The 23,485-nt window shown below is 39.8% G+C and overlaps 1 protein-coding gene across 1 annotated transcript in view; it reads left to right on the forward strand.

Annotated features, from left to right (window-relative positions):
• The window catches only part of Htt (huntingtin), a 135,550-nt gene that overhangs the window by 12,823 nt on the left and 99,242 nt on the right, over window positions 1-23,485 (forward strand). The window contains exons 2-6 of the mRNA XM_021211255.2: window positions 6,124-6,207; window positions 13,549-13,669; window positions 17,393-17,452; window positions 19,313-19,392; window positions 22,797-22,935. Coding sequence (XP_021066914.1) covers window positions 6,124-6,207; window positions 13,549-13,669; window positions 17,393-17,452; window positions 19,313-19,392; window positions 22,797-22,935 — 484 coding nt within the window. The remainder of the gene's footprint in view (window positions 1-6,123; window positions 6,208-13,548; window positions 13,670-17,392; window positions 17,453-19,312; window positions 19,393-22,796; window positions 22,936-23,485) is intronic.

The following is a 23,485-nucleotide window of genomic DNA, read 5'->3' on the forward strand; positions in this document are numbered from 1 at the left end:
GAGAGAAAAAGAGGGGTGGGTGCTTTATAGAACTCAGCTGGCAGATGTATGCCAAACACCTGCAGCTTTATCATTTCTATTCTGTTTCTCCTCTTTTTAAAATAAAGTTTAAAGGGCCAGAGTTCTCTACAGGTTGGAGAATATAAGGGATGAGGTTGAAAGGTAGCCTGAGGTCAAATTGATTTGTTGTTTTGAGACAAAGTCTTGCTCTGTATATTCAAGGCTCTTCTCAGATTCCTGATTCTCCTGATTCAGTCTCTTGAATGCTGCCAAGTTATAATATTGGGATCATGTTCTAATTGACTGAGAAGTCTATGTTAGAGGTTCTGACTTCTGACCTGCAGAGTATATCAGAAGGATTTACATTTTCTGATATTTCTGGTTAGTGTCATCTCTGTTCTGAGGGTGCCTCTGACTTTCATACTTTTTGGCATGCTAAGAGGAAATGCTTGTTATAAGACTGTAAAACTATCTTTTATTCTCCTGGAGCAATTGTCTTCGAGGCTTACTGCCTCTGTCCATTAACCTAGACTTAGTCCCCAAAGGTGCTAGCCTTCATACAATCTAATTTATGCCTAGACTATTTTCAACTTCAGAAACTTACTGCTCCATAAGCTCACCCTTTTTCATTCTTTCTGGTTTCTGGCTTGCTGATTCAATTCAATTAGCTGTTCTGGCTCAAACTCCTCTCCAAGATTGAATCTGGTTTCTCTCTCTTGGCCTCTCCTGAATTGTTCTGCTTGGCCTTACCTAACTTTGACAATCTGTTCTAATTTTCTGGCTCCTTCTCATTCTCTGGCTTGTTCTGTCTTCACCTGTGTCTAGCTTGTCCTCTCTCTGTAACCTGTCTCCATCACTGTCCAGGGAAAAGTGCCTCCTTCCTCTCTCTCCCCTCCACTGCAAGTACCTTTTTTTTTTCTTTTCGTTTTTCTTCTGGTGAAAGTTGAGAAGATCCTATTCTAGCAAATCTTTCTGTGATTCGTCACTTTGTCTGCCATTCAATTAGACTTCTTCTATAAACTACTTTTACCCTCACTGATTGAGATTAAAGGGTGTGTTTGTATTCCAGCCAGAAGTGGCTTAGGTGTATGCTAAGGGCTTAGCCACACCACAACAAGAAATACGTTTTTTTGTTTTTTGTTTTTTGTTTTTTTCTTTTTGTCAGTAAATAACACAGTCTTGCAGTTCACTGTGTGATCAAATATCCTGCAACATAAGGTCTTGGATGTTCTGGCCTGAATTTTAAAACTGGCATCCTGAGAGATGGATTCTGAGAGAAGAGTTGTGCTGCTCTTAGGGTGTACAGGAACAGAGAACAGATGCATGATGGATATAAGAAAAGAGGAACAATATCATTATTGTCAGAGCAAGTAGATGGCTTGCTTTTCACATAAAGCAGGCACTTAATAACTGTTGTTTGAATTTTAAGACAAACTAGCAACTATTGAGAACTTTATATACTAGCAAAATTTTATGGTGTTAGAAAGGGTCAAATTTTCCCTGAAAAGGGTATAGTTTGTTGGGAAATAGTTTGGGATGAGGTAAAAGAGAAAACTTGAGATTTGTCTTTTCTTTGGTTGTCTGTGATAGTTTATTGTCCCTTTTTTGACAGTGACATCTTAGTGATGTGAATCTGTGAACAAGTGACCTTTGCATGTGTATGTTTGTATGTATGTGTGTATGTGAGTGTACCTGCTGTGGGCCTTTGGAAGTTAGAGGACAACTTTGGAGAGTTGGGTTGTTTGTATTTGTCAGGGTTCTAAAGGAGCAGAGCTGAAAAGATGTATATGTGTGTGTATATGTCTTAGTTATTGTTCTTTTGTGATGAAACACTATGACCAAGGCAACTTAAACAGAAACATTTAATTGGGGCTTGTTTACAGTTTCAGAGGTTTAGTCCTTATCATAGTGGCAGGATTGTAGAGTCAGGCAGCTATGGTGCTAAGAAGTAGCTGAGAACTCATCTGATTAGCAGTTTGCAGTCAGGGAGAGAGAGACACACACACACACAGAGAAAGAGACACAGACAGGCAGGCAGGCAGGCAGATAGACAGACACTAGGCCTGATGTGGGTTTTTCAAACCTCAAAGCTCACCCCCAGTAACAGACATGACACACCTTCCAATAAGGCCACACTTCCTATTTTTTTCCAAACAGGTCCATTAACTAGAACCAAGCATTCAAACATGAGTCCATGGGGCCATTCTCGTTCAAACTAATATTTATATATATGGTATATAAAATGTGTATATATGTATACATACATTTATACACACACATGTACATTTTTAAGAGGGATTTTTTTTATATTGGTTTATAAGCTGTGGTCTGGGTAGTCCAACAGTGACTTTCCTCTGACAGAAAGGCCAAGAATCCAGTTGTTCAAATTGAATGTCTCAGCAGTCGCAGTCTGTTGCTGGAGTCCTGGAAGATTCCTAGAGAATACCAGTGAAGGAATCCCTCAGCAACAGGATGAATTAGTTCTCAACATTTGGGGGTCCAATGGCCCTTTCACATGGGTCACCTAAGACCATTGGAAAACACAGATATTTACATTGTGATTCGTAACAGTAGCAAAAATTACAGTTATGAAATACTGTACAATGAAAATAATTTTATGGTTGGGGTTCATTATGGCTTGAGGAACCTTATTAAAGGATCTCAGCATTAGGAATGGCTCATAACTGCTGCGATAGATGACTCAGCTGTGGAGAGTGAGGGCATGAGGGCAAACAGCAAAAGCTTCCTTCCATGTCCGATTATGTGAGCTGCCACCAGAAGGTGGCCTAGATTTAGGGTGGGTCTTCCCACCTCCAGTAATCCAATCAAGAAAGTCCCTCACAGATATGCCCAGTGCTTGGGTTTTAGTTGATTCCAGACAATGTCAGTTAAGATTAGCTGTCTCATTGGTCCTTTCCTTTCTGCCTGTTTTCTACCCCTCCTTCCTGGCTTTGTCCCTCTCCACTCCCCATCCAGTCAAGCAATTTTCTTACAAGACTAAAGAATTTGAGTTCAGGACGTTTTAGATGAACCTTTATTATTTCTACCTTTCTTTGATCTCTTGATTTTGGACACATAAGTGTAAAGTTAAGGATCATTGTTGTTTATCTTCCGAGTCTCCAAAGATTCATCCAAGAAACTAGTACTGATAATTTCTGTAATATAGTCTCCCATATTGGGTATTTACTTTATTTGATGAACTCTTGTAGAACTCTGTATAGTGTGGGTACTGAGTGCTAGTAATGTAGATAAGGTGTGGTCCCTTCACCTTCACTTCTGGGGATATAATCTAAGGAACACTGTCTGAAGAAGTGCCAGCAGGACCCGGAGAAGGGCCACTAGTAAATCAGAGCTTCCCCCAAGGTGCCCAGTGCCTCAAACAGAATTATGAATTTTCATTTCATTGTTAAGATTGGTATTATCTATAAGTCATAGTCTGATAAGCTTGACTAAGTCAGTCGAAGGTGGCAGGCCATAAGAGGTGGTGTCATATTCTTTGTTGCTACCTTTATCCTGTGGAGTGATCTCTTGAAGGAGAGGGAGCAAGAGTGAATACCAGAGAAAACCTTTCCCAACTCATCTGTATCACTTCAAAGAAGTACGATAGATGCTCCTTAGGCCTAGCTAGTTGTCATCAGACATGTAGTTTGTGTGAAGTTGTTGTTGTTTCTAAATATTTAACATGTTGATGTGTCTGGTGTTTGTATGGAGGCATACATGTGTGTATGGGTGCGTTTTAGAGTATGGATGCCTAAGATTAATGTCAGGAGTCTCCCTTACTTTTTGCACTTTGTTCTTTGAGGCAGGGTCTCTTAGTCAAACTCTAGCTTTGATAGCCAGCTAGCCCAAGGACTCAAGTCCCATCTCACCTTTCAATGCTGGATTCACAAGTGGCTGCTGCATTGTCACTTTGCATTTAAATGGGTTTTGGGGATCTGGATTTGGCCCCTTTGTTTGTACAGCAAATGTTTTAACTAAGTCATCTTTTCAGGTCTGATTCCCCCCCCCCTCCAAACTCTTTATTAATAGCCACTTCCTCCATGGTTCTACTAGGTGATACAACTCCATACAGTAATTTTTAACTACAGAAAAGATGGCATGTTGACATACTGCTTCTGTTGACACACGCTTCATAAACTTGTCAAAGCCTGAGGGGACGTTGGGAATCTCTTTATGACAATCCCCCACTCCCTGCCAATAGTCGTGGTAGTCTTTTCTCTTGAAAGTGGATGAGGCCCTGACCTGCTTCTTTGGGCAGCCATATACCACGATCATGGTGGACCTGTCAAATGTACCTGTTTACCATGCTGTCTGAGTTAGCTGAGTCCTGTCAGTTACAATTGGGAAAGTCGGCCAGAGCAAAGGGACTTGGTCAGTTTGGCTTTGGATCTTGAGGTGACTGAAAATCTCAGATAATGAATGTTTCCATAATACATGTAATTAGGTCACTGAGTTCAGTGTTGTCAGCCTTCTTTTTTTTTTTTTTTTTGTTTCCAGTTATTGCTTTATTATTTAATGAATGTATTAGTGCTTTGCTGCATGCACACCAGCATGCTAGAAGAGGGCAACAGATGCTCTTTTTGATGGTCATGAGCCACCATGTGGATGTTGGAAATTGAAGGGAATTGAACTCAGAATCTCTGGAAGAGCAGCTGGTGTGCTTAACTGCTGAGCCCTCTCATCAGCATCAGTTAGCCTGTTTGTCTCTACTTGGCACTGGTGTAACATGACCCTTTTAAGACATGTGTAATTGCAGTTCATTTAAAACCTGGGACAGATTTTTCCTGTGCAAATCAAAGGGTAATGGGTTGGTGCTTTAGTTTGCTTCCTAAAATGTTTAAGGTGGTTAGTGTTCTGGAAGCATCCTAATGGCTATTTTAAGGTAGGTAAAAACCTAAGCTGTTGCAAAAGAGGCTTTGTATTACAAGTGATTTAGAGAAGAAAGCATTTTATTCTCATAGTATTTTCTTTACAGTGTGAGGAAATGTTCTTTTTGGTATACAATTCTGAGATTTGACTAATGCAATCCCTGTGACTACCATAATCGGGATTCATAAATTTAATTTATTATTATTATATGGTGTGCATGTACATGTCAAGTGTTTGAGTGTGGACTTGCATGTCCCATGTACAAAGGGATGCATGTAGAGGTCAGAGGACATTAGAGTTAGGTTTTTCTATTGTGGGCTCCAGGGATCACATTCAAATCCTTAGGCTTGTATGGCAAGTAATTTTTACCATCTGAGCTGTCTTGCCTTTCCCATAATCAGGATTTAGATTGGTTCTGTCACTACCCAAAGCTCCCTGTGCTTCTTTGCTGTCATCCCCTCACCCCTGACATTACAGATCATATTTTAATTCTTACAGTTTTGATTGTTCCAGAATGTTCTAAAAAATAGAATGGCCCTGTGTTTGAGTCTTTCTGAGTTCTTTCCTCAAGTGTAGTGCATTATGATTTGTCCTTGTTTCCTGTTAGTAGTTACTTCCTTTTCTTAGAGAAGTTTCCATTGTTTGGCTATTGCATTTTGTTTATCTTTCAGCAGGTGAATGAAGAGCGTTTGCTAGATTTCCATTCTAGCATTGCTGCAGTGAGCTTCTTATGAGGGTGGGAGGTGTGGGAGCCTGTGCTTCTGAAGATCATAAAGGGAACCAAGATGCTGCCATGCTGTTCTGCACTCTTCTTACTGTCTTTACTTATATAATTGACACTTGAGTGTTGGGCATGTTTGTTCTGTTTGGAGGAAGATAGCTCGGACACTCAGATACAATAGGAATTCTATATATCACTTGCATTCCCAATACATTTATGGGAGGAAGTTATGTGCTTGTGTTAGGCAAATTTTGGTGGGTAACCAGCAGTCTACATGACTTGTCAGGAAAAGTTCCTTTCTAGGAAGACATAAGCTGCCTTTTTCACATGTCTGACTTTTCTGAGTGCCGTGTGAGGAAGCTCTTAGTTGACCTCATCTGTCATCATCCCTTCCTCATGCCTCCCTCTTCCCAGCATAGAGTTTATGATTCACTAGTAGTAGCCAAAACGTACTTAGGAATGAATGAAATATAGAAACAAGTGAAGTAGCCACCTCAGTGGATGCTCATTTCTTTTCCTTTTGTTTTTTGTAGAAAGAAGGAACTCTCAGCCACCAAGAAGGACCGTGTGAATCATTGTCTAACAATATGTGAGAACATCGTGGCACAGTCTCTCAGGTAATCGGCTTTTTAAAAAGCAGATTTGTATATTTATATATATGAGTACTCTACTTGCACGCATGCCTCCATGACAGAAGAGGGCATCAGATCCCTTTATAGATGGGTTGCTGGGCAGCCAGTGCTGAGCCATCTCTCCAGCCTCTTCTTTACTTTTTGTTTTTGGTTATTTTTGTTGTTGTTGTTTTTCTTTGTTTGTTTGTTTAAAAGATCTCTCTGGTAATTACTGAGTAGGATGGTGGTGGATATACCTGTAACCTGGCATTCAGGAGGCAGGGGCAGGCAGATCTTGGTGAGTTCAGGGCTAGCCTGGACTACAGAGCTAGTACCAGGCCCTACACAAAGAAACCTTTAACTTATACAAAACAGAAAACAAAGAAAAACAACAACAAAAAAGATAAAAACTGGTTGCTGGGCTGTGGTAGTGCATTTCTTTAATCCCAGCACTTGGGAGGCAGAAGCAGGTGACTCTTAAGGCCAACCTAGTCTACAGAGTGAGTTCCAGTATGGCTAGAGCTTACACAGAGAAACTCTGCCTTGAAACTCCACCCCACCCCAAACTATATCTATATACTCTGTGTTTTCACTATTAATGCATTACCATGATTTTTGTATCCCTAGCTATCTCTTAAAAGTTCATTTAGGCTAAGCGTATTTTGGTACATGCTTGCAATCCCAGAATTTGGCAGGCTGAGACAGGAGGATCTTGAATTTGGGATTAGCCTAGGCAACATAGCAAAACCCTGCATCAAGAAAAATCCATTTAAAATAAGGATGTTTTACCACATTTGTAGCTGTGTTATAAGGGTATCTGGGTTCTCTTATAAGTAATGTTTTCTTTTTGTCATCTTATATATGAGAATTTTAGTCATATGATAATTGAATGGCATGTTAGTAATTTGATTTGTATTCTTTTAAGATTTATTTATTTTTAAATAAATGAATGGGTGTTTTGTCCCCATTTTATATTTGTTCCCTGTATGTGCCTGGCACCCACAGAGACCATAAGAAGGTACTGGAGTCCCTGGAACTGGAATTAAAAGATGGTCGTAAGTTGCTGTGTAGGTGCTGGGAAACAAACTTAGGTACTCTCTACAAGAATAGCAAGTGCTCTTATCTACTGAGCCTCCTACTTTTTGTTTGTTTGTCTGTCTGAGACAAGGTCTCATTTAGCCCAGGATGGCCTCAAACTCACTGTATAGCAAAAGATGGCTTTGACTTTCTGCTCCTCTTACTTCTGCCTCCTTAATGCTTAGACTATAGACCTGATCTCTTGGAGTTTCTATTGCTGTGATGAAACACCATGATCAAAAGCATCTTTCACTTATACATGTGTGTAAAAGTCTATCACTGTGGAAATCATACAGACTGTGGAGGGGTACTGCTTGCTGGCTTATTCTTCATGGCTTGATTGGCCTGCTTTCTTATAGAAGCCAGGAGCATGAGCCCAGGGGTGTTCCCATCCACAATGAGCCTGGCCCTTCCCCACCAATCATTATTTAAGTAAATGCCCTATAGGCTCTTCTGTCTAAGGTCCCATTTTATGGAGGCATTTTCTCAATTGAAGTTTCCTCAAAGATGAGTTTAACTTATGTCACCTTGGACAGAAACTAGCTAGGACACTTGGCTTTAGAATATAAATTCAACTTGGGGATTGTATTGGCAATTTATATAAATTAAAGGCTTAATAGTCTGTAGGGTGTATCATTAAAGAGCAGAGTATTATCCTAATAAGAAAATACATAACACACACACACACACACACACACACACACACATACACACACATACACACGTATTTCAAGAAAGAAATTTGACTGGGCTACTACTCAGGCAGAGGCAGGAGGTTCATGATTTAGAGACTAGCCCAGGCTTTATAAAAGCATGACTTCTTTTCAAACAAAAAGAATAGAAGAAAGGAATCAGGCTGGGCTCAATGTGTATATTGTGTTTCCTATATTAGAAGTCATCTTTATTAGTTGTTATGGACTAAATGTGTATCTCCCCAACCCAGTCTGTATGTTGAAGATCTAATCCCCCATTCTGAAACTGAGACCAACTATGCATTTTAGTAGGTTAATTCAGTGTTTTCTTGAAGTTAATGTCACATCCCACAGCTTTGTCTCATGGGCTGTTCTTCATGTAGCAGTCACAGGCTTGTGGGAGGCCACTGAGTGATTAATCTGAAATTTGTATGACCTTCCTCTTTAGGTTGAGGAGTTTGTGTTGTGCTAGGGTGACTTGCAGAACTCAAGAAAATACTGGCATTTTCTGACTTGCTACAAAGAGTATAGCTCAGGAGCAGCCAGATTGTAGAGATTCAGAGGGTAAGGTATGGGAGGGGAAGCATGGCCCCTCTGTGCTCTCCTCTTCAGTCTTCCACTTGTGTGCCAGCATGTACTTCCGTTACCAGAACCATGAGCTCGATATATTGTTGTACTTTAAGCATCACCATTCACATTGGCAACAAAAATCATCAGAATTTTTTTCAGAGGAAAGACACTTGGGGCCACAATAGAGACAGACTGAAGTGCTGTCTTAAAAACAAAATCTGACCACAATAAAAATCAATCAGAAATGCAACAAAGTTAGGACATTACAATTTATAACAAGAACAGTTAGTCAATATTGGCCCAGAAATTAAACTAGGTTAGCATACAGAAGCACTAAAACAGTGTAAGAAACATTAAAGCAGTTTAACTATTTTTTTTTTTTTTTTATGTCTAAGAAGCAAAAGGTGGAGGGTATGGGAAGAAGAAATAAGACAGGAAAAAGGCTAAACCTGAACTAAAATAAGGAGACAGGCTACTTCTCATAGGAAATGCCTGCCAAAATCCAGGGAAGTGCCATCTATAAGACATTCTATCCTCAGTAAAAATCTCTTGTCAAATGAAAAGGTGAAATAAAGAGGTTCTCAGACATACCTCTGAGGAGTACCTTCTGTCTGACAAGCAATGAGTTTAAGACATTTTAAAGGAAGTGTTTTAAGCAGATAGGAAATTATACCAGATAGAATCTGGATCTATCCAAAGGATTGAAGAGCAGTGGAAATAGCATCTATGTTAGCAGATAGATAACCATAAGAGATGTCTGTCTATCTGTCTGTCTGTCTGTCTGTCTGTCTATCTCTGTCTCTGTCCCTCTCTTGATCCCTCTCCCCGACCACTCTCTCAGACAAGATTATATACTTGATGTAGAACTAGTGATCCTCTTGCCTGTGCTGCTTGGGTGCTGGGTTTACACAAATGTGTCTCATGCATGCAGCGGCAACCTGTTGCATGATAATGTTTTTGGGGAGATATGAACAAATGTTTACTCAACCCATAGGGAAGCATTAACAAACCAGAGTATGGATGCCTCTAAAATCCAACTTGGTGAATCAGTGGATGCATAAGGGTTACTTACAGTGGTATGGGTGAGTGGTTACTTATAGGATCATAGATGACTCAAAAGGCAGTGCATCACCAAAATCCCACCCTGGCATGGGACACAGCTCATTAAAGCTAGAACCTGGAACTCTCTGTACAACTTAGACTTTAACATTTCAGGAATCTCCCTCCCCTCAGCAGTCCTCACTACTTATATAACCCAGGTGTCTTAGTCAGGATTTATATTGTTGTGATAAAACACTGATTAAAAGCAACTTGGGGAGGGAAGAGTTTATTTCAGCCTATACTTCTGCATTACAGTCCACTGAGGGAAGGAAGTCAAGGAAGGAACTGATACAGAGATAATAGAGGAGTGCTGGGGGGCTGGAGAGATGGCTCAGCAGGTAAGAGCACTGATTGCTCTTCTGAAGGTCCTGAGTTCAAATCCTAGAACCACATGGTGGTTCACAACCATCCGTAATGAGTTCTGATGGCCTCTTCTGTGGTGTCTGAAGACAGCTACAGTGTACTTAAATAAATAAACCAAAAAAAAAAAAAAAAAGAGTAGCGCTGCTTACTGGCTTCCTCTCATGGTTTGCTCTCCTTTTTTTTTTTTTTTTTTGTATGCCAATTGTGCAGTTCCTTTTTTTTTTATTGGATATTTTCTTTATTTACATTTCAAATGTAAATATAATAAATAAATAAATATAATGTAATATAAATATAAATATAAATAATATAAATAATTATAATATAATATAAATATAATGTAATATCCCCTTTCCCGGTCCCCCCCCCTCCCAGAAACCCCCTATCCCATCCTCCCTTCTCCTGCTTCTATGAAGGTGTTCCTCCACCCACCCACCCACCCACTACCACTTCCCTGCCCTCGATTCCCCTACACTGGGGCATCTATCAAGCCTTCATAGGACCAAGGACCTCTCCTCCTTGACATGGCCATCCTCTGCTACATATGCAGAGCCATGTGTACTCCTTTATTAATGGCTTAGTCCCTGGGAGCTCTGGGGGGGTCTGGTTGGTTGATATTGTTGTTCTTCCTATGGGGTTGCAAACCCCTTCAATTCCTTCAGTTCTTTCTTTAACTCCTCTATTGGGGACCCCACGCTCAGTCCAGTGGTTGACTGCTAACATCTGCCTCTGTATTTGTAATGCTCTGGCAGGGCCTCTCAGGAGACAACCGTATCAGGTTCCTTTCAACATGCACTTTTTGGCATCTACAAAAGTTTCTGGGTTTGGTAACTGTATATGGGATGAATCCCCAAGTGGAACAGTCTCAGGATAGCCTTTCCTTCAGTCTCTGCTCTACACTTTATCTCCATATTTGTTTCTGTGAGTATTTTGTTCTCCTTCTAAGGAGGACTGAAGTACCCACACTTAGGTCTTTCTTCTTCTTGAGCTTCATGTGGTCTGTATATTGTATCTTGAGTATTTGGAACTTTTGGGCTAATATCCACTTATCAGTGAGTGTATACCATGTGTGTTCTTTTATGATTGGATTAACTCAATCAGGATGATATTTTCTAGTTCCATCCATTTGCCTAAGAATTTCATGAATTCATCATTTTTAATAGCTAAGTAGTACTCCATTGTGTAAGTGTTCCACATTTTCTGTATCCATTCCTCTGTTGAAGGACATCTAGTTTCTTTCCAGCTCCTGGCTATTATAAATAAGGCTGCTATGAATATAGTGGAACATGTGTCCTTATTATATGTTGGAGCATCTTCTGTGTATATGCCTAGGAATGGTATACCTGGATCCTCGGGTAGCACTATGTCCAACTTTCTGAGGAACCATCAATCTGATTTCCAGAGTGATTGTACCAGCTTGCAATCCCACCAGCAATGGAGGAGTGTTCCCCTTTCTCCACATCCTCACCAGCATCTGCTGTCACCAGAGTTTTTTTATTTTCGCCATTCTGACTGGTGTGAGGTGGAATCTCAGGGTTGTTTTGATTTGCATTTCTCTGATGAATAAGGATATTGAACATTTCTTTAGGTGCTTCTTGGCCATTCGATATTCCTCAGTTGAGAGTTCTTTGTTTAGCTCTGTACCCCATTTTTTAATAGGGTTATTTGGTTCTCTGGAGTCTAACTTCTTGAGTTCTTTGTATATATTGGATATTAGCCCTCTATCGGATGTAGGGTTGGTAAAGATCTTTTCCCAATCTATTGGTTGCTGTTTTGTCCTATTAACAGTGTCCTTTGCCTTATAGAAGCTTTGCAGTTTTATAAGGTCCCATTTTTAAAATTCTTGATTTTAGAGCATAAGCCATTGGTGTTCTGTTCAGGAAGTTTGGGGACAGGGAGTCATTATGAATCTGATAAACTTCAGGGAGTTCCTAAGATTTCTGGGCTGTTTACTTTCTGAGTCTTTTTGTTTCTTTGTTTTTTGAAATGGAGTTTCTTTAGTCCTGCCAGTCCTTAAATGTACTATTTAGATCAGGTTGGCCTTGAACTCACAGAGATTTCCTACTTCTCCCTCCTGAGTACTGGGATTAAAGGCATGTGCCATTTTGCCTAGCCACTTTCTGAGTCATAACAAGCATTCCTTCAGAATTCCCTGACTCTGAAAAAGCTTGCTATACAGCACAGTCTTTTCTTTTTCTTTTTCCTTTGTTTTATGTTGATTGGTTAGTTTTGTGTGTGTTATGTCAGTGGGTATGCATCGACAAAGTGCTTGTGTGTAAGTCAGAAGCCAACTTTCAGGTGTTGGTTCTCTTTTTATGATGTGTGTTCTGAATATTGAAGTCAGGTTATCAGGCAGGCCTGCTGTTAAGTTATTTGCTAACTACATGTAGAAAGTGTATTTTAGATAGGTCTGTTGAGTAATTAGCCTTATTTCTTTCTTATTATATTGATGCTACTAGAAGGAATCCTGGCTCATGCTTAGAGCTGTCATTAACTTCTGTTTTGGCATTGCTAAGACTGATGTCTGAGGGAAAACCTCTAGTGTTAGACTTTCTGCCTTTCATCCTAGTTTATTACTGTATTCCTTTCTGGTAATATCTACAGCATTGCTAAGTGCCATGCCTTTTTGCTCTGTATGTGTTGAGAATTATTGATCCCTTTTCTTTCTTAGGTTTATGGATGTCTTTCAATGCCTTTCGAGCCAGAGTCTGTCTCATTGCGTAGGTCTGCCTTTGCCTAGAACATAAAGATCCCCCTGCTTCTGCCTCCCTGGTGCTGGGATTAAAATCACATGCTAGAATTTTTTAATTAGAGGTGAAAGAGAAGTTAACTGTATAAATCATAGTCCTTTAGATTAAGATCCTAGTACAACAGTCTGTTTTGATGTTTTAGAAATGGTAAGCCCCGTTCTTATGTCACCAGAATCACTTTCAGAATATGCCTTGTGTTACAGGTTTGAGATACTTTAGAGTTCCACTCAAGTGTCCCACCAGCCTCCTCTTCTAATGGGTGGGCTTAGCTTGTTGGATCATGACATACCAAACAGGTGCTCTCAACTAAACTTACTAAAATACTTCACAAATAGTACCCAGATTGTGATACCAATATTCGGTTTCTTGCAACAGAAAAGCCTTGTGAGCCTGTGGAATCTAGGGAAATGTAGTTGGATCTTTATGCACATTGAAAGTAAGGTTGAAAAAAAATAAAGAAGATGTATTGGCTTGCTGGTTTTTCAAGGCTTCAAGGATTCTATCTAAAAGTAAAAGCTACCTTTTTACAAAGCACATGATTACCTGAGATTTGAGAATCCTAGACAGTGTCTTCTAAAGGTGTTTAAATGAAATCTTAAAAGGAAAAGGGGATCAGTATCAATATGCTGCTCACCACAGTCCACCTTTATGCCAATATTCTTAATTTTTATGAAATGTTCTTTCTTGTTCTGAAATTCCATTTGGATTGCTCTTCGCATTTTGTCATCAGTTCTCCTTGCTCTGTCATGATTATGACAACCTCTCTCTCTCTCTTTTTTTTTCTTTTTACTTAGAAATTCTCCGGAATTTCAGAAACTCTTGGGCATCGCTATGGAACTGTTTCTGCTGTGCAGTGACGATGCGGAGTCAGATGTCAGAATGGTGGCTGATGAGTGCCTCAACAAAGTCATCAAAGTAAGCACCCCATAATGATGATAATGGTGATGCGTGCTTCTGTAATTGTCATGCCTTAAGAGATAAAGCTTTTGATGAGCATCCTCCAAATATCTACATTTTTCCCATTTTGGGTATGTGGCTTGGAGGACCTGGGGTATTTTTCCATAAACAGCTAAATGTGTTCCATCATCAGGAACTTTTTTTTTTTTTTTTTTTTTTTTTTGTTTTTTCTTTCTTCTTTTTTTTTTTTTTTTTTTTTTTTTTTGCACCCTTATAGTACATAGGTCCATTCTGAGGGGCATCTGTGTGACTACTGGCTGCCTATTTCTTAAGAGGAATGTCTCTGTGGGCTGTCACTTTTGTTTGGGCATTGCTTGGAGAACCTCAGAGCCCTGGGGGCACAAAGGTGGGTGTGAGGGAGTGAAGTCTTGCATGCCTTCCTTCATTTCTTTTCCTGCCCCTCCTAGTGGAGGTCAGACAATACTGCTTGTTGGTAAAGATGTAGCTTCTCAGGTTAGGTTAATTGGAGGTAGCAGACCTGAATGGGGAGAAAGGAGAGTACAGACAGGATAATGAAGCCAGGAAGCAATAGCCTCTCAGTTGCCCTGCCAGAAGAGGTGAAAAGGCTGGGCACCTGTCTCACTATGACATTGTTTCCTAGTACTGAGTGCGGACCACTGCAACTCTAGTCTGTTTCTTTGTTCAGTTTTCTGCTATGAAAGAAGATTGAAGTCCTCCTTCCCTGCCCTCATCCTAATGCAGGTGGGCATTAGGAAGGGCAGAGAGAACAATGGGACTCTAAATTGACCATATCCTTGTTACTTCAAGTGAAGCAGCATTTCCTTTCAAACCTCTCTTCTGCTGTGACTTATTACTGAAGCTGCTGCTGGTCAGGTTGGCTTGGCGCATGTTTGAGGCCACAGACTACTGTTGTAGCTTGTAGCTTTATGTTCTGAATCTTTGGCTCCCCATCTCTACTTTCTTCCTGTTTCTTTGTGGTTTCTAGTCGATGTCAGGAATTCCAGCATAGCCCTGAGTCAGGCCAGTCTTCATTCTTTCCCTTCTGCTTATAGCTACTTTCATGTTTCTGCCTTTTCAACTGCTGCTATGTTCAGGATAAGCCAGTAAGGTGGACCAGGATCCAGCTAGGTATATTCACTGTGATAGAGGAAAGGCGAAGCAAGGTGGGAGAATGGGATGGTTTCAGGCCAAGTGTATGGAATGGTTCATTCTCTAGTCTGGGACTTTTCCTTTCTTGAAAGAATTGGTGTATGTATTATAAAGACCAATTTCTAGCCCCGAAAATGGGGAGATAGTACTTGTCTTTTATGTTCAAAATACATTGAGTTCTTATAGCCAGGATGTGTATTCCTGCTTTCAAATCTTGGGTGGTAAAGTGAATGTGTCCAGAACTCACCCATGGCATAAAATACAGAGCAGAAAGAAGGCAGTAATTTTTTTTCCCAAAAAGATGGAACTGGTATTCTGGAGGCAGGAAAGACCCTCCCATTGTTACCTAGTACCTGGAGGTTTGTCTCAGAGAGGAGAGCAGACCCTTTTTAGGCTGTGGAAAATGGTGTGTCTTGAGGGTCAGTTTAAGTATTTTGTGTCTTGGTAGAAAATGAGGGCCTCTTGCAGATGACTGACTTTTTGTGGAAGCCAGTTTTAATAGGGAATGAAAAGAAGGACCCTAGCTGAGGGGAAGGCATGAGCTAGGATGGTGTCAGAGTTTGTCTGTCAGCTATGTGGAGGCAGGTTTGGGAGTTGGGGGTAGAGGAAGCTATAGTGAGCTCTATCATCACCCCATGAAGGACTCATGGAAGAGCCATGCTCTACCCTTAACAGAGCTGAGCTTTTGTTTTCTCTACTACAAAATAAAGTAGGTTTTGGTTCATAAGACATTTATATAGCTCAAACAGTATTTGATGTACTCTTAAGTTTTATTTGTAAGTAGTCTTTTAGTGTTTGTCAGCTTGGCTTGCTTCTTTTGTTCAAACTACAGCAGCAGAATCATAGTCTGAAATTTCCTGGCAGGGCCAGAGAGGTTGGTTAAGAAGAGAAGTTACTGCTTTTGCAGAAGACCTGACTTTAGTTCCCAGTACCATGAGGTGGCTTATAACCACTTGTAACCCAAATTTCAGGGGGCCCCATGCCTTCTTCTGACCTCTGTATATTCCTGTACATATGCATACACTCAGGCACACATAAAATGAATTTTTCAAAAAAAAAAGTTGGTAGAATGTTATACTCCTTCTGAATCAATTTTCCAAAGTTTGCCTCGGTTTTACCTTTGAAACTCATGGCCCAGTGGATGATCCCTGTGTCCTAGTTTCATCTCTCTGGCTGTGATAAAATATCCTGGCAAAAAACTAAAGGGAGAAAGAATTTGATTTAGACTTCAGGTAACAGTCCATCATTGTAGTGAGCTCAAAGCAGTTGGTCACAGCCACAGTCAAGGGCAGAAAGGAAAAGAATGTGTATGTGCTTGTTGCTCAGCTGTCTTCCTCTACTTTTAATTTGTCCTGGGTCTAAAACTTAGGCAGTGGTGTTACTCATTTTCAGCATTGGTCATCCCACATCAATTAAGGCAATCAAAATAGTCCCTCACAAATACAACCTGATCTAGACAGTATCTGATTGAGACTTTTCCCAGGTAATCTAGGTTATGTCAGGTTGTCATAGCTAACCGTCTCTCCTTGGTCTCTAGGTATCAGGTTTGCATGTGCCTGAAAAGGAGAGCTGGGTCACTTTCTCTCATTTTTTTGACATGCCATTTTAGAAGAGAAAGTTCTTAGGGACAAGAATAGGGTGCTTTTCTCTAATGTGGACTTTATGCTATTAGCCTTGATTGTGGCTTGAAGTCAGATACATGAACCTTATGTTTTAGTTAGAGCTTTATTGCTGTGAATAGGCACCCTGAGTCCAGCAACTCTTGTAAGGAACATCAACATGGTGGGAAGCATGGCAGCATGCAGACAGGCATGGTGCTAGAGAGGTAGCATAGAATTCTATATCTGCACTGGCAACAGGAAGAAAAGACGGCCATTGGCCCTGTCTTGAGCATCTGAAACCTCAAAGCCCATCCTCAGTGACACACTTCCTCCAACAAGACCCCACCTACTAATAGTGCCATTCCCTATGGGCCTGTGAAGCCATTTTCAGTCAAACTTTCATACCTTATTTCTGAGTTAGCCCCAAAGTAATCAGGGAAGGTCAAGAAATGAACTCTGAGGACTGTAAGACTTCCTAGCTGACTCTGAGACCTGGGTGGGTCAGGGAGTTGGGGCTGTGAGCATCTTCATCATTTTGCAAGTTTAGAACTTCAGAAAAGATGATTATGTGTTACATGTTCCCTGTCAGAGAGAAGGGCTCAGATCCTACAAGTACAGCCCTCATATCTTGCTTACTTAGAGACTGTCACCCGAGCTGTCCAGGTGAGCCAGTGAAGACTGCGTGCTTACTCTGAAAGCTTTAGGGTTAATTTTAATTTGATATTATATAGTATTTGATTATTATAAATGTTGTCTTCTGTTTTTATCCTGGTAAAGACCTGTATTTAGAGTATTCTATAATTTTTATATGAGTTTACTTTTTTCTTAATATATAGCTTCTTATTTATTTGCTGTTATGTTACTTTTTCTTAAAATTTGAACTTTTGGTTACCATTTAGCTTAATGGGTAGAATTTAGAACTACAGGTAGAATGTATCTTCTATAACAAGTCTCTTCTATTTCTTTGCAGGCTTTGATGGATTCTAATCTTCCAAGGCTACAATTAGAACTCTATAAGGAAATTAAAAAGGTGGGTGTTTGCTCTGCGTTATTGAGAAGATGATACTGTTTTACTGTTGAGTACCCTATAAGATTTTTAACCCTATGAGATTATTAAGTAACGCTGTTAGAAGGAAGTGCCATTTGGTGAAGCAGAGTTTAGTTTTCTTTAAAAACGTACTCCTCATTTTCATTAATTGAAATAGAAATTTATCGCACCACCTTAATTTTTTTTTAATTTTTTTTTTTTAATTATATGTGTATGAGTTGCCTGTGTGTATATCTCTGCACCTTGTATGTGCAGTGCCTATTGAGGTCCTCTGTAAGAGCAACAAGTGCTCTTAACCCCTGAGCTGTAACTCCTAGCAACCAACCAACAACTAACTTTCCTTTTCTTTCTCTCTCTCTCTCACACTCTCACATGACCCCAGCCAGTTCTGAGGTTGAAGGCAGGTTTCCCTCCACCCACTGATCTGCTTTTATAATATTTTAATTACATGCAAGCAATAAAGTCAAACAGTACAATAGACACAAACAGTCAAGGAACAAGCTAGGCAATAAAGAAAGTCTCTTGATCACTCCCGTGATGACTGTTTCTAAGGGCTTATCTGGATGACCAAAATATCTGGGCCTACTTCCCTGTCTTAGCCCAAAGTCATATTCATGCCTGAAGCCTACTTCCCTGTTCTAGCCTAAAATTAGATTCCTGCCTGAGCTTACTTGCTTGTCATGGCCCAATGTCATATTCCTGCCTGAACCCCATTTCCTTCTCCTGGCCCAATGTCAGATTACTGCCAAGTGGTCCCAAAAAGCTCTCCACATCTCCCCCTTTTTTATTTCATAAACAAGACTGCGCCTGTCTTAGGTGGCTCTAACAAGAATGCCTTCCTTACCTGTTGTGGAATATCTATTATCAAAGTCATGCACTTCTGTCTTAGGTTGGTAAGGCTCTGTGCAGAACTTACCTGTGATCAGCTGCCAGCCTGTTAAATTAATAATTCTGTCTGGGGGTTCATTTTTAGTTTCAAACCATGTATTTTGGCTGCCAACATGTTGATGCTATTAAAGGCAAGTTTTATTACAGTGGGCAGGAATAAAAATATTTCCAGGACAAAAAGGGCTATCATGATCAAGCTATATGTGCCATTCTTGAAGCTTGACCAAAATGGAAATACTGACATAAAATCATGAATAACTTTATTGACAGTACCTGCAGCATCAGAGCTCAGCAGAGTATCATTCTTTAAATTCATAATCTCACTATGCAAAATTAAAACATCCAGAGAGGTGTTAGAATTATGCCAGATACCCTTCAAGTGTCTTTCAATTTTTCCAATTATCGTGACTATCATTGTAAATTTTAGAAGTAACACAAATCCCTTGGTATTTTGCATAACACTTGAGATGGCTTCTTACTCCTAAACTCTGAAGTTGATATCTGATATTGATACTTGAATATTATCAATAAAGAGCATCAATCCATTGTTTCGAACACCTATCTAAATCTTTCTCTTTCATTCTCTGTTTCTTCTTTCTTTCTTTCTTTCTTTCTTTCTTTCTCTCTCTCTCTCTCTCTCTTTCTTTCTTTCTTTCTTTCTTTCTTTCTTTCTTTCTTTCTCTCTTTCTTTCTCTTTCATTCTTTCTTCCTTTTTTCCTTTTTAAAAAAAAATCTGTATTTTTATAATTGAAGCCCTCTGGATCTTAAAAAATCTTTGAAGTAATTACCATCTATTTCACACTGTTAATTTGGATTTTCTCTGATTGAATTAACAGAGAAAGAGAATGTTTAACTCTCCAAGAGAGGAGGCAAGCAGCTCCAATATCATAGACCTAGCTGTAGAAAGTGCGTGTGACTCTTAAATGTAACACATCACTTGTTAACCCCACTTAGAATGGTGCTCCTCGAAGTTTGCGTGCAGCCCTGTGGAGGTTTGCTGAGCTGGCTCACCTGGTTCGACCTCAGAAGTGTAGGTAAGTTGTACCTCTGTATTATTTTTAAGATTTGTTTGGTAAATAGCTAGTCCTGCCTGTCTTTTTTGTTCCAGTGTATATGTCTACCCTTGAGACATTCTTGTCCACTCTAAGTTGCCTATCTATGTCCTGTCTGGTTGCTGTCAGTATTTTGTTCTTATATTTCTTTCCAAAGACCCATCTCTATTAGGAATACTCTTATATCCTCTATTAATGTTCTTCTTTCTTGTCCCATCATTCCCCAAGAGACTTGTGGGATGTGTTTCCAGAGTAACATAGTCTGACCATCTTATTATGTGCTTCATTTCCAACACAAATGTAGTGAGCACTCAATGTGTTGGTTAAGGAGTACTTACTGGATGAATGACAATTGTCCCTGATCTCATCAGCAGCTAGTATAGCAGTTATTGAAAAATAAGCGTTTGTGTAGTACTTGGGTTGGAGAAGTAGATGAACTATGTGTAAAATTTGAACTTGTTGATTGTCCTTGACTCCTATGGTGCTAGGTATTGAATCCAGGGGCTCAGGCATGCTAGGCAATTGCTTTACCGCTGAGTCTCATTGTCAGCCCACACATCTGGCTTTGTGGCTTGAGTAACAAAACAGGATTGTAGTTATTCCATTCTTTCCTTTTTCTCCTGAGCTGGTAAAATGTACTGCATTTGTCCCAAAGACCCTTGACTGTATCCGTGAGAAACATAGTAGAGTGCTCTAAATCTTCACATTAACAAGGAACTATGATGTGTTCAATTTAGGTTAAGTTTCAGTAAGAATTTTATGTGGCCACAGAGATATAATCACTAAGGAAGTTTCTTTTTATAGAACCTTTACTTTTGCTACGCTGATATATTTATTTTTGTGATGGCTTTGGTGCTAAGGCTAGGCATGCCTAAGTGTGCGCTTCCACACTTTCACATTTCCAGCTCAAGTGGCCTTACTTTGAAAATTGACATATTATTGAGGTAATACATCCTAGGTTTACAAAACAGCAGACAAAATAGCTGTTCAAAAGTATGACTGTCCTGTCAGGCCCTTCGTTAAACCCTCTTAATTATTCCCTAGTGTTGTTTAGATAAAATCTAGACTTCCCACTCAAGGCAAGAGATAATTTAGCCTTTGCTGGTCCTTTCCTATCTCATCACTCAGAAATACTATATTGATTCATTGATCCAATGTTAGTTCTTCAAATAGGTTTTATTTCCTCAAGATAGCTTGATGTCTCAGAAAATAATCACCTCCTTCTGCAGGCATTCTAGCCTGCTTATTTTCTAAGTTGTAGCAGATGTCTGCCTAACAAAGATGGCTGTAGTATCTGTCGGTCTCCTTGCTATATAAGAGGCCTTGGCCCCGCTATAGCAGATACCCTACTCTATACTCGTTTTTCTCTCTAAGGAATAGGTTGTTGTTTGAAGTCCCCATTTAATTTGACCACTTTTTTACCTCTAGAGATTGTGCAGCTTTCCTGGAGAACATAAAAGAAACTTGTGTTGGTTTCTAATTAAAAGAAGCTGGATTACCAAACAAAAGTCCCATCATGTCTGGCTTGCCAAATTAATGGGTTTATTTGGCTTATATACAAAGGCACGGACAACTTATAAGTAGCTATGCCTTTGAAGCTTCACCTCCAGTCAGTTTGCCTTTTACATACCTCAGTCCTTCTAAGGTTATGTATCCCTGTAGTACAAAGGAATGATGATTGGAATCTTGGGGTCTTATGACATTTTCTTCTTCTCCCCAAAGGGAGTGTTAGCAGACTATCCCATAGACCTAGGCATCTGTTCTGTAGTTCTCCTTGCCTTGCTGTTTGCTTGTGGTTCCAAGGTCTCCATATAGGTCACCACAGCTGCTCTGCTTCATGGTAGGGATGGTCAAGTGTGCAGGAAACAGCTAGCCCACAGTAGCTTTTAACACGACTTTTTCAGTAAAATGATGTCCACATTTTATTTTGTTTTTCAAATGTTATTGTATAAGGGTATGTGCCAGTACCCGTGTGTAGAGAGGTCAGAGGTGTCGTTCCTGGACATGGTTCCTCAGGAGCTCTCTAGCTTGTTTTTTGAGATACAGTCTTTACTGTCCTGGGATCTGCTGATTCGACTTGGCTGGCTGCCCCTTAACCTCAGAGATTCACTTGTTTCTGACTTCCTAGTGCTGGGATTACAAATGAGCACCAGTATGTCTGGGTTTTTATGTAGATGATAGGGATCGAACTCATATCCTGTGCTTGCTGCATAAGCTATCTCCTTTGTTCCCTCCAGTTTTTGTTTTTAAAGTAGTAGTTTTTAGTCTATTGTTTCCTATTTAAATTATATTTTAATAATTGCTATAATTTTTAGCAAATTTTTTTAATATTTATCTTTAATCTTTTTTTTACAGTCCAGTCATTATCCCTCTCCCGATCTGCCCTCCTACAGTTTCTCAACCCAAAAAAAGAAAAGAAAAAAAAAATTGGAGAGATTGTACATTAGTAACTTAACAGTACACCTGAAAGCCCTAGAAAAGAAAGAAGCAAACACATCCAAAAGGAGTAGACAGGAGGAAATAGTCAAACTCAGGGCCAAAATCAACCAAGGAGAAACAAAGAAACTGGTAAAAGAATCAACAAAACCAAATGCTAGATCTTTGAAAATCAACAAGATAGATAAGCCCCTAGCCAAACTAAGGGGCACAGAGACAGTATTCAAACTAACAAAATCAGAAATGAGAAGGGAGAGATATATAACAGAAACTGAGGAAATCATCAGATCCTACTACAGAAGCCTATACTCACCAAAACTGGAAACACATAGATGAAATGGATGATTTTCTAGACATATACCATGTACTAAAGTTAAATCAGGAGCATGTAAACTATCTAAACAGTCCCATAACCCCTAAAGAAATAGAAGAAGTCATTAAAAACCTCCCAACCCCCCCCCCCCAAAGAAAAGCCCAGGACCAGATGGCTTTAGTGCAGAATTCTACCAGACCTTCAAGGAAGAGCTAATACCAACACTCAGCAAATAATAATGTAAACCCAACCTTTTAAATTACATTTTATTTGTCTGTGTGTCTTTATATGTGTGTACCATGTCTTTGGGTGAGGATAACTTATAGTTAATTCTCTCCTTCCTCTATGTGGGTCCCAGAGATCAAACTTAAGGCTTATCCTTCTTTATCCACAAAGCCATCTTGCCTTGTCCCTACACCCAGCTTCTTAATATTCTTTGTAACTCATGGGAGAGATGAAAGACAATTGATCTTCATCAGCATTTATGCCTCCTGTACTTGTAGTTGAGTATTGTGGTCTCCATTAAGGACTAATTCACCTATAAAACTGGGTTTTTCCTGACAGGGAACCATGAGCTTATGTTTCTTAACAGAGGAGACCTGAAAAATGATGATGAGTGTTCCTCTTGCACATACAGGCCTTACCTGGTGAATCTTCTTCCATGCCTGACCCGAACAAGCAAAAGACCGGAGGAATCAGTTCAGGAGACTTTGGCTGCAGCTGTTCCTAAAATTATGGCTTCTTTTGGCAATTTCGCAAATGACAATGAAATTAAGGTATGGCTGTTGACTCTTGGCATTAGTCTTGTTTGGCTTTGGGGAGAAAGTCATTTGAGATTGCTTCTGGAGTCTGTCTAGCTTCACTTAGAGACATCTCAAGAGCTTCTTTTTACTTCAGCTTTCCATTCATGGGGTAAGTTGTCAAGGGAGATAGCTTATAGATGCAGATTCAAAGGTGTTTCTCAGAGTGGGTTTAGGTATACTGGATTGTCCACTTGAGCCAGCTGAGGAAAAGAGACTCATAGGAAACAGTGAAGAAGAGCCGATGGGCCTTGTGGGTGTGGGCGCCCTAAAGCCACCAGGACTCCCATTTGGTTTATAGTGCCCAGAAAGCAACTTATTACTTAATTTGTGGGTTGCAACATTCTTGGCTTTGTTTTTATCTTTTTGAAAAAAGTTTTTAAAGTATTTATTTTGTATGTTTGGGTGTTTTGTTAATGTACTGTATACATGCCTAGTGTTCTCAGAAGCCAGAAAAGTGTTGAATATCCTAGGAACTAAAGTCATAGATGATTGTGAGCCACCACATGGGTATTGCAAACTGAAT

The sequence above is a fragment of the Mus pahari genome, chromosome 13, assembly GCF_900095145.1.
Source record: "Mus pahari chromosome 13, PAHARI_EIJ_v1.1, whole genome shotgun sequence".
Classification (NCBI taxonomy): Eukaryota; Metazoa; Chordata; class Mammalia; order Rodentia; family Muridae; genus Mus; species Mus pahari.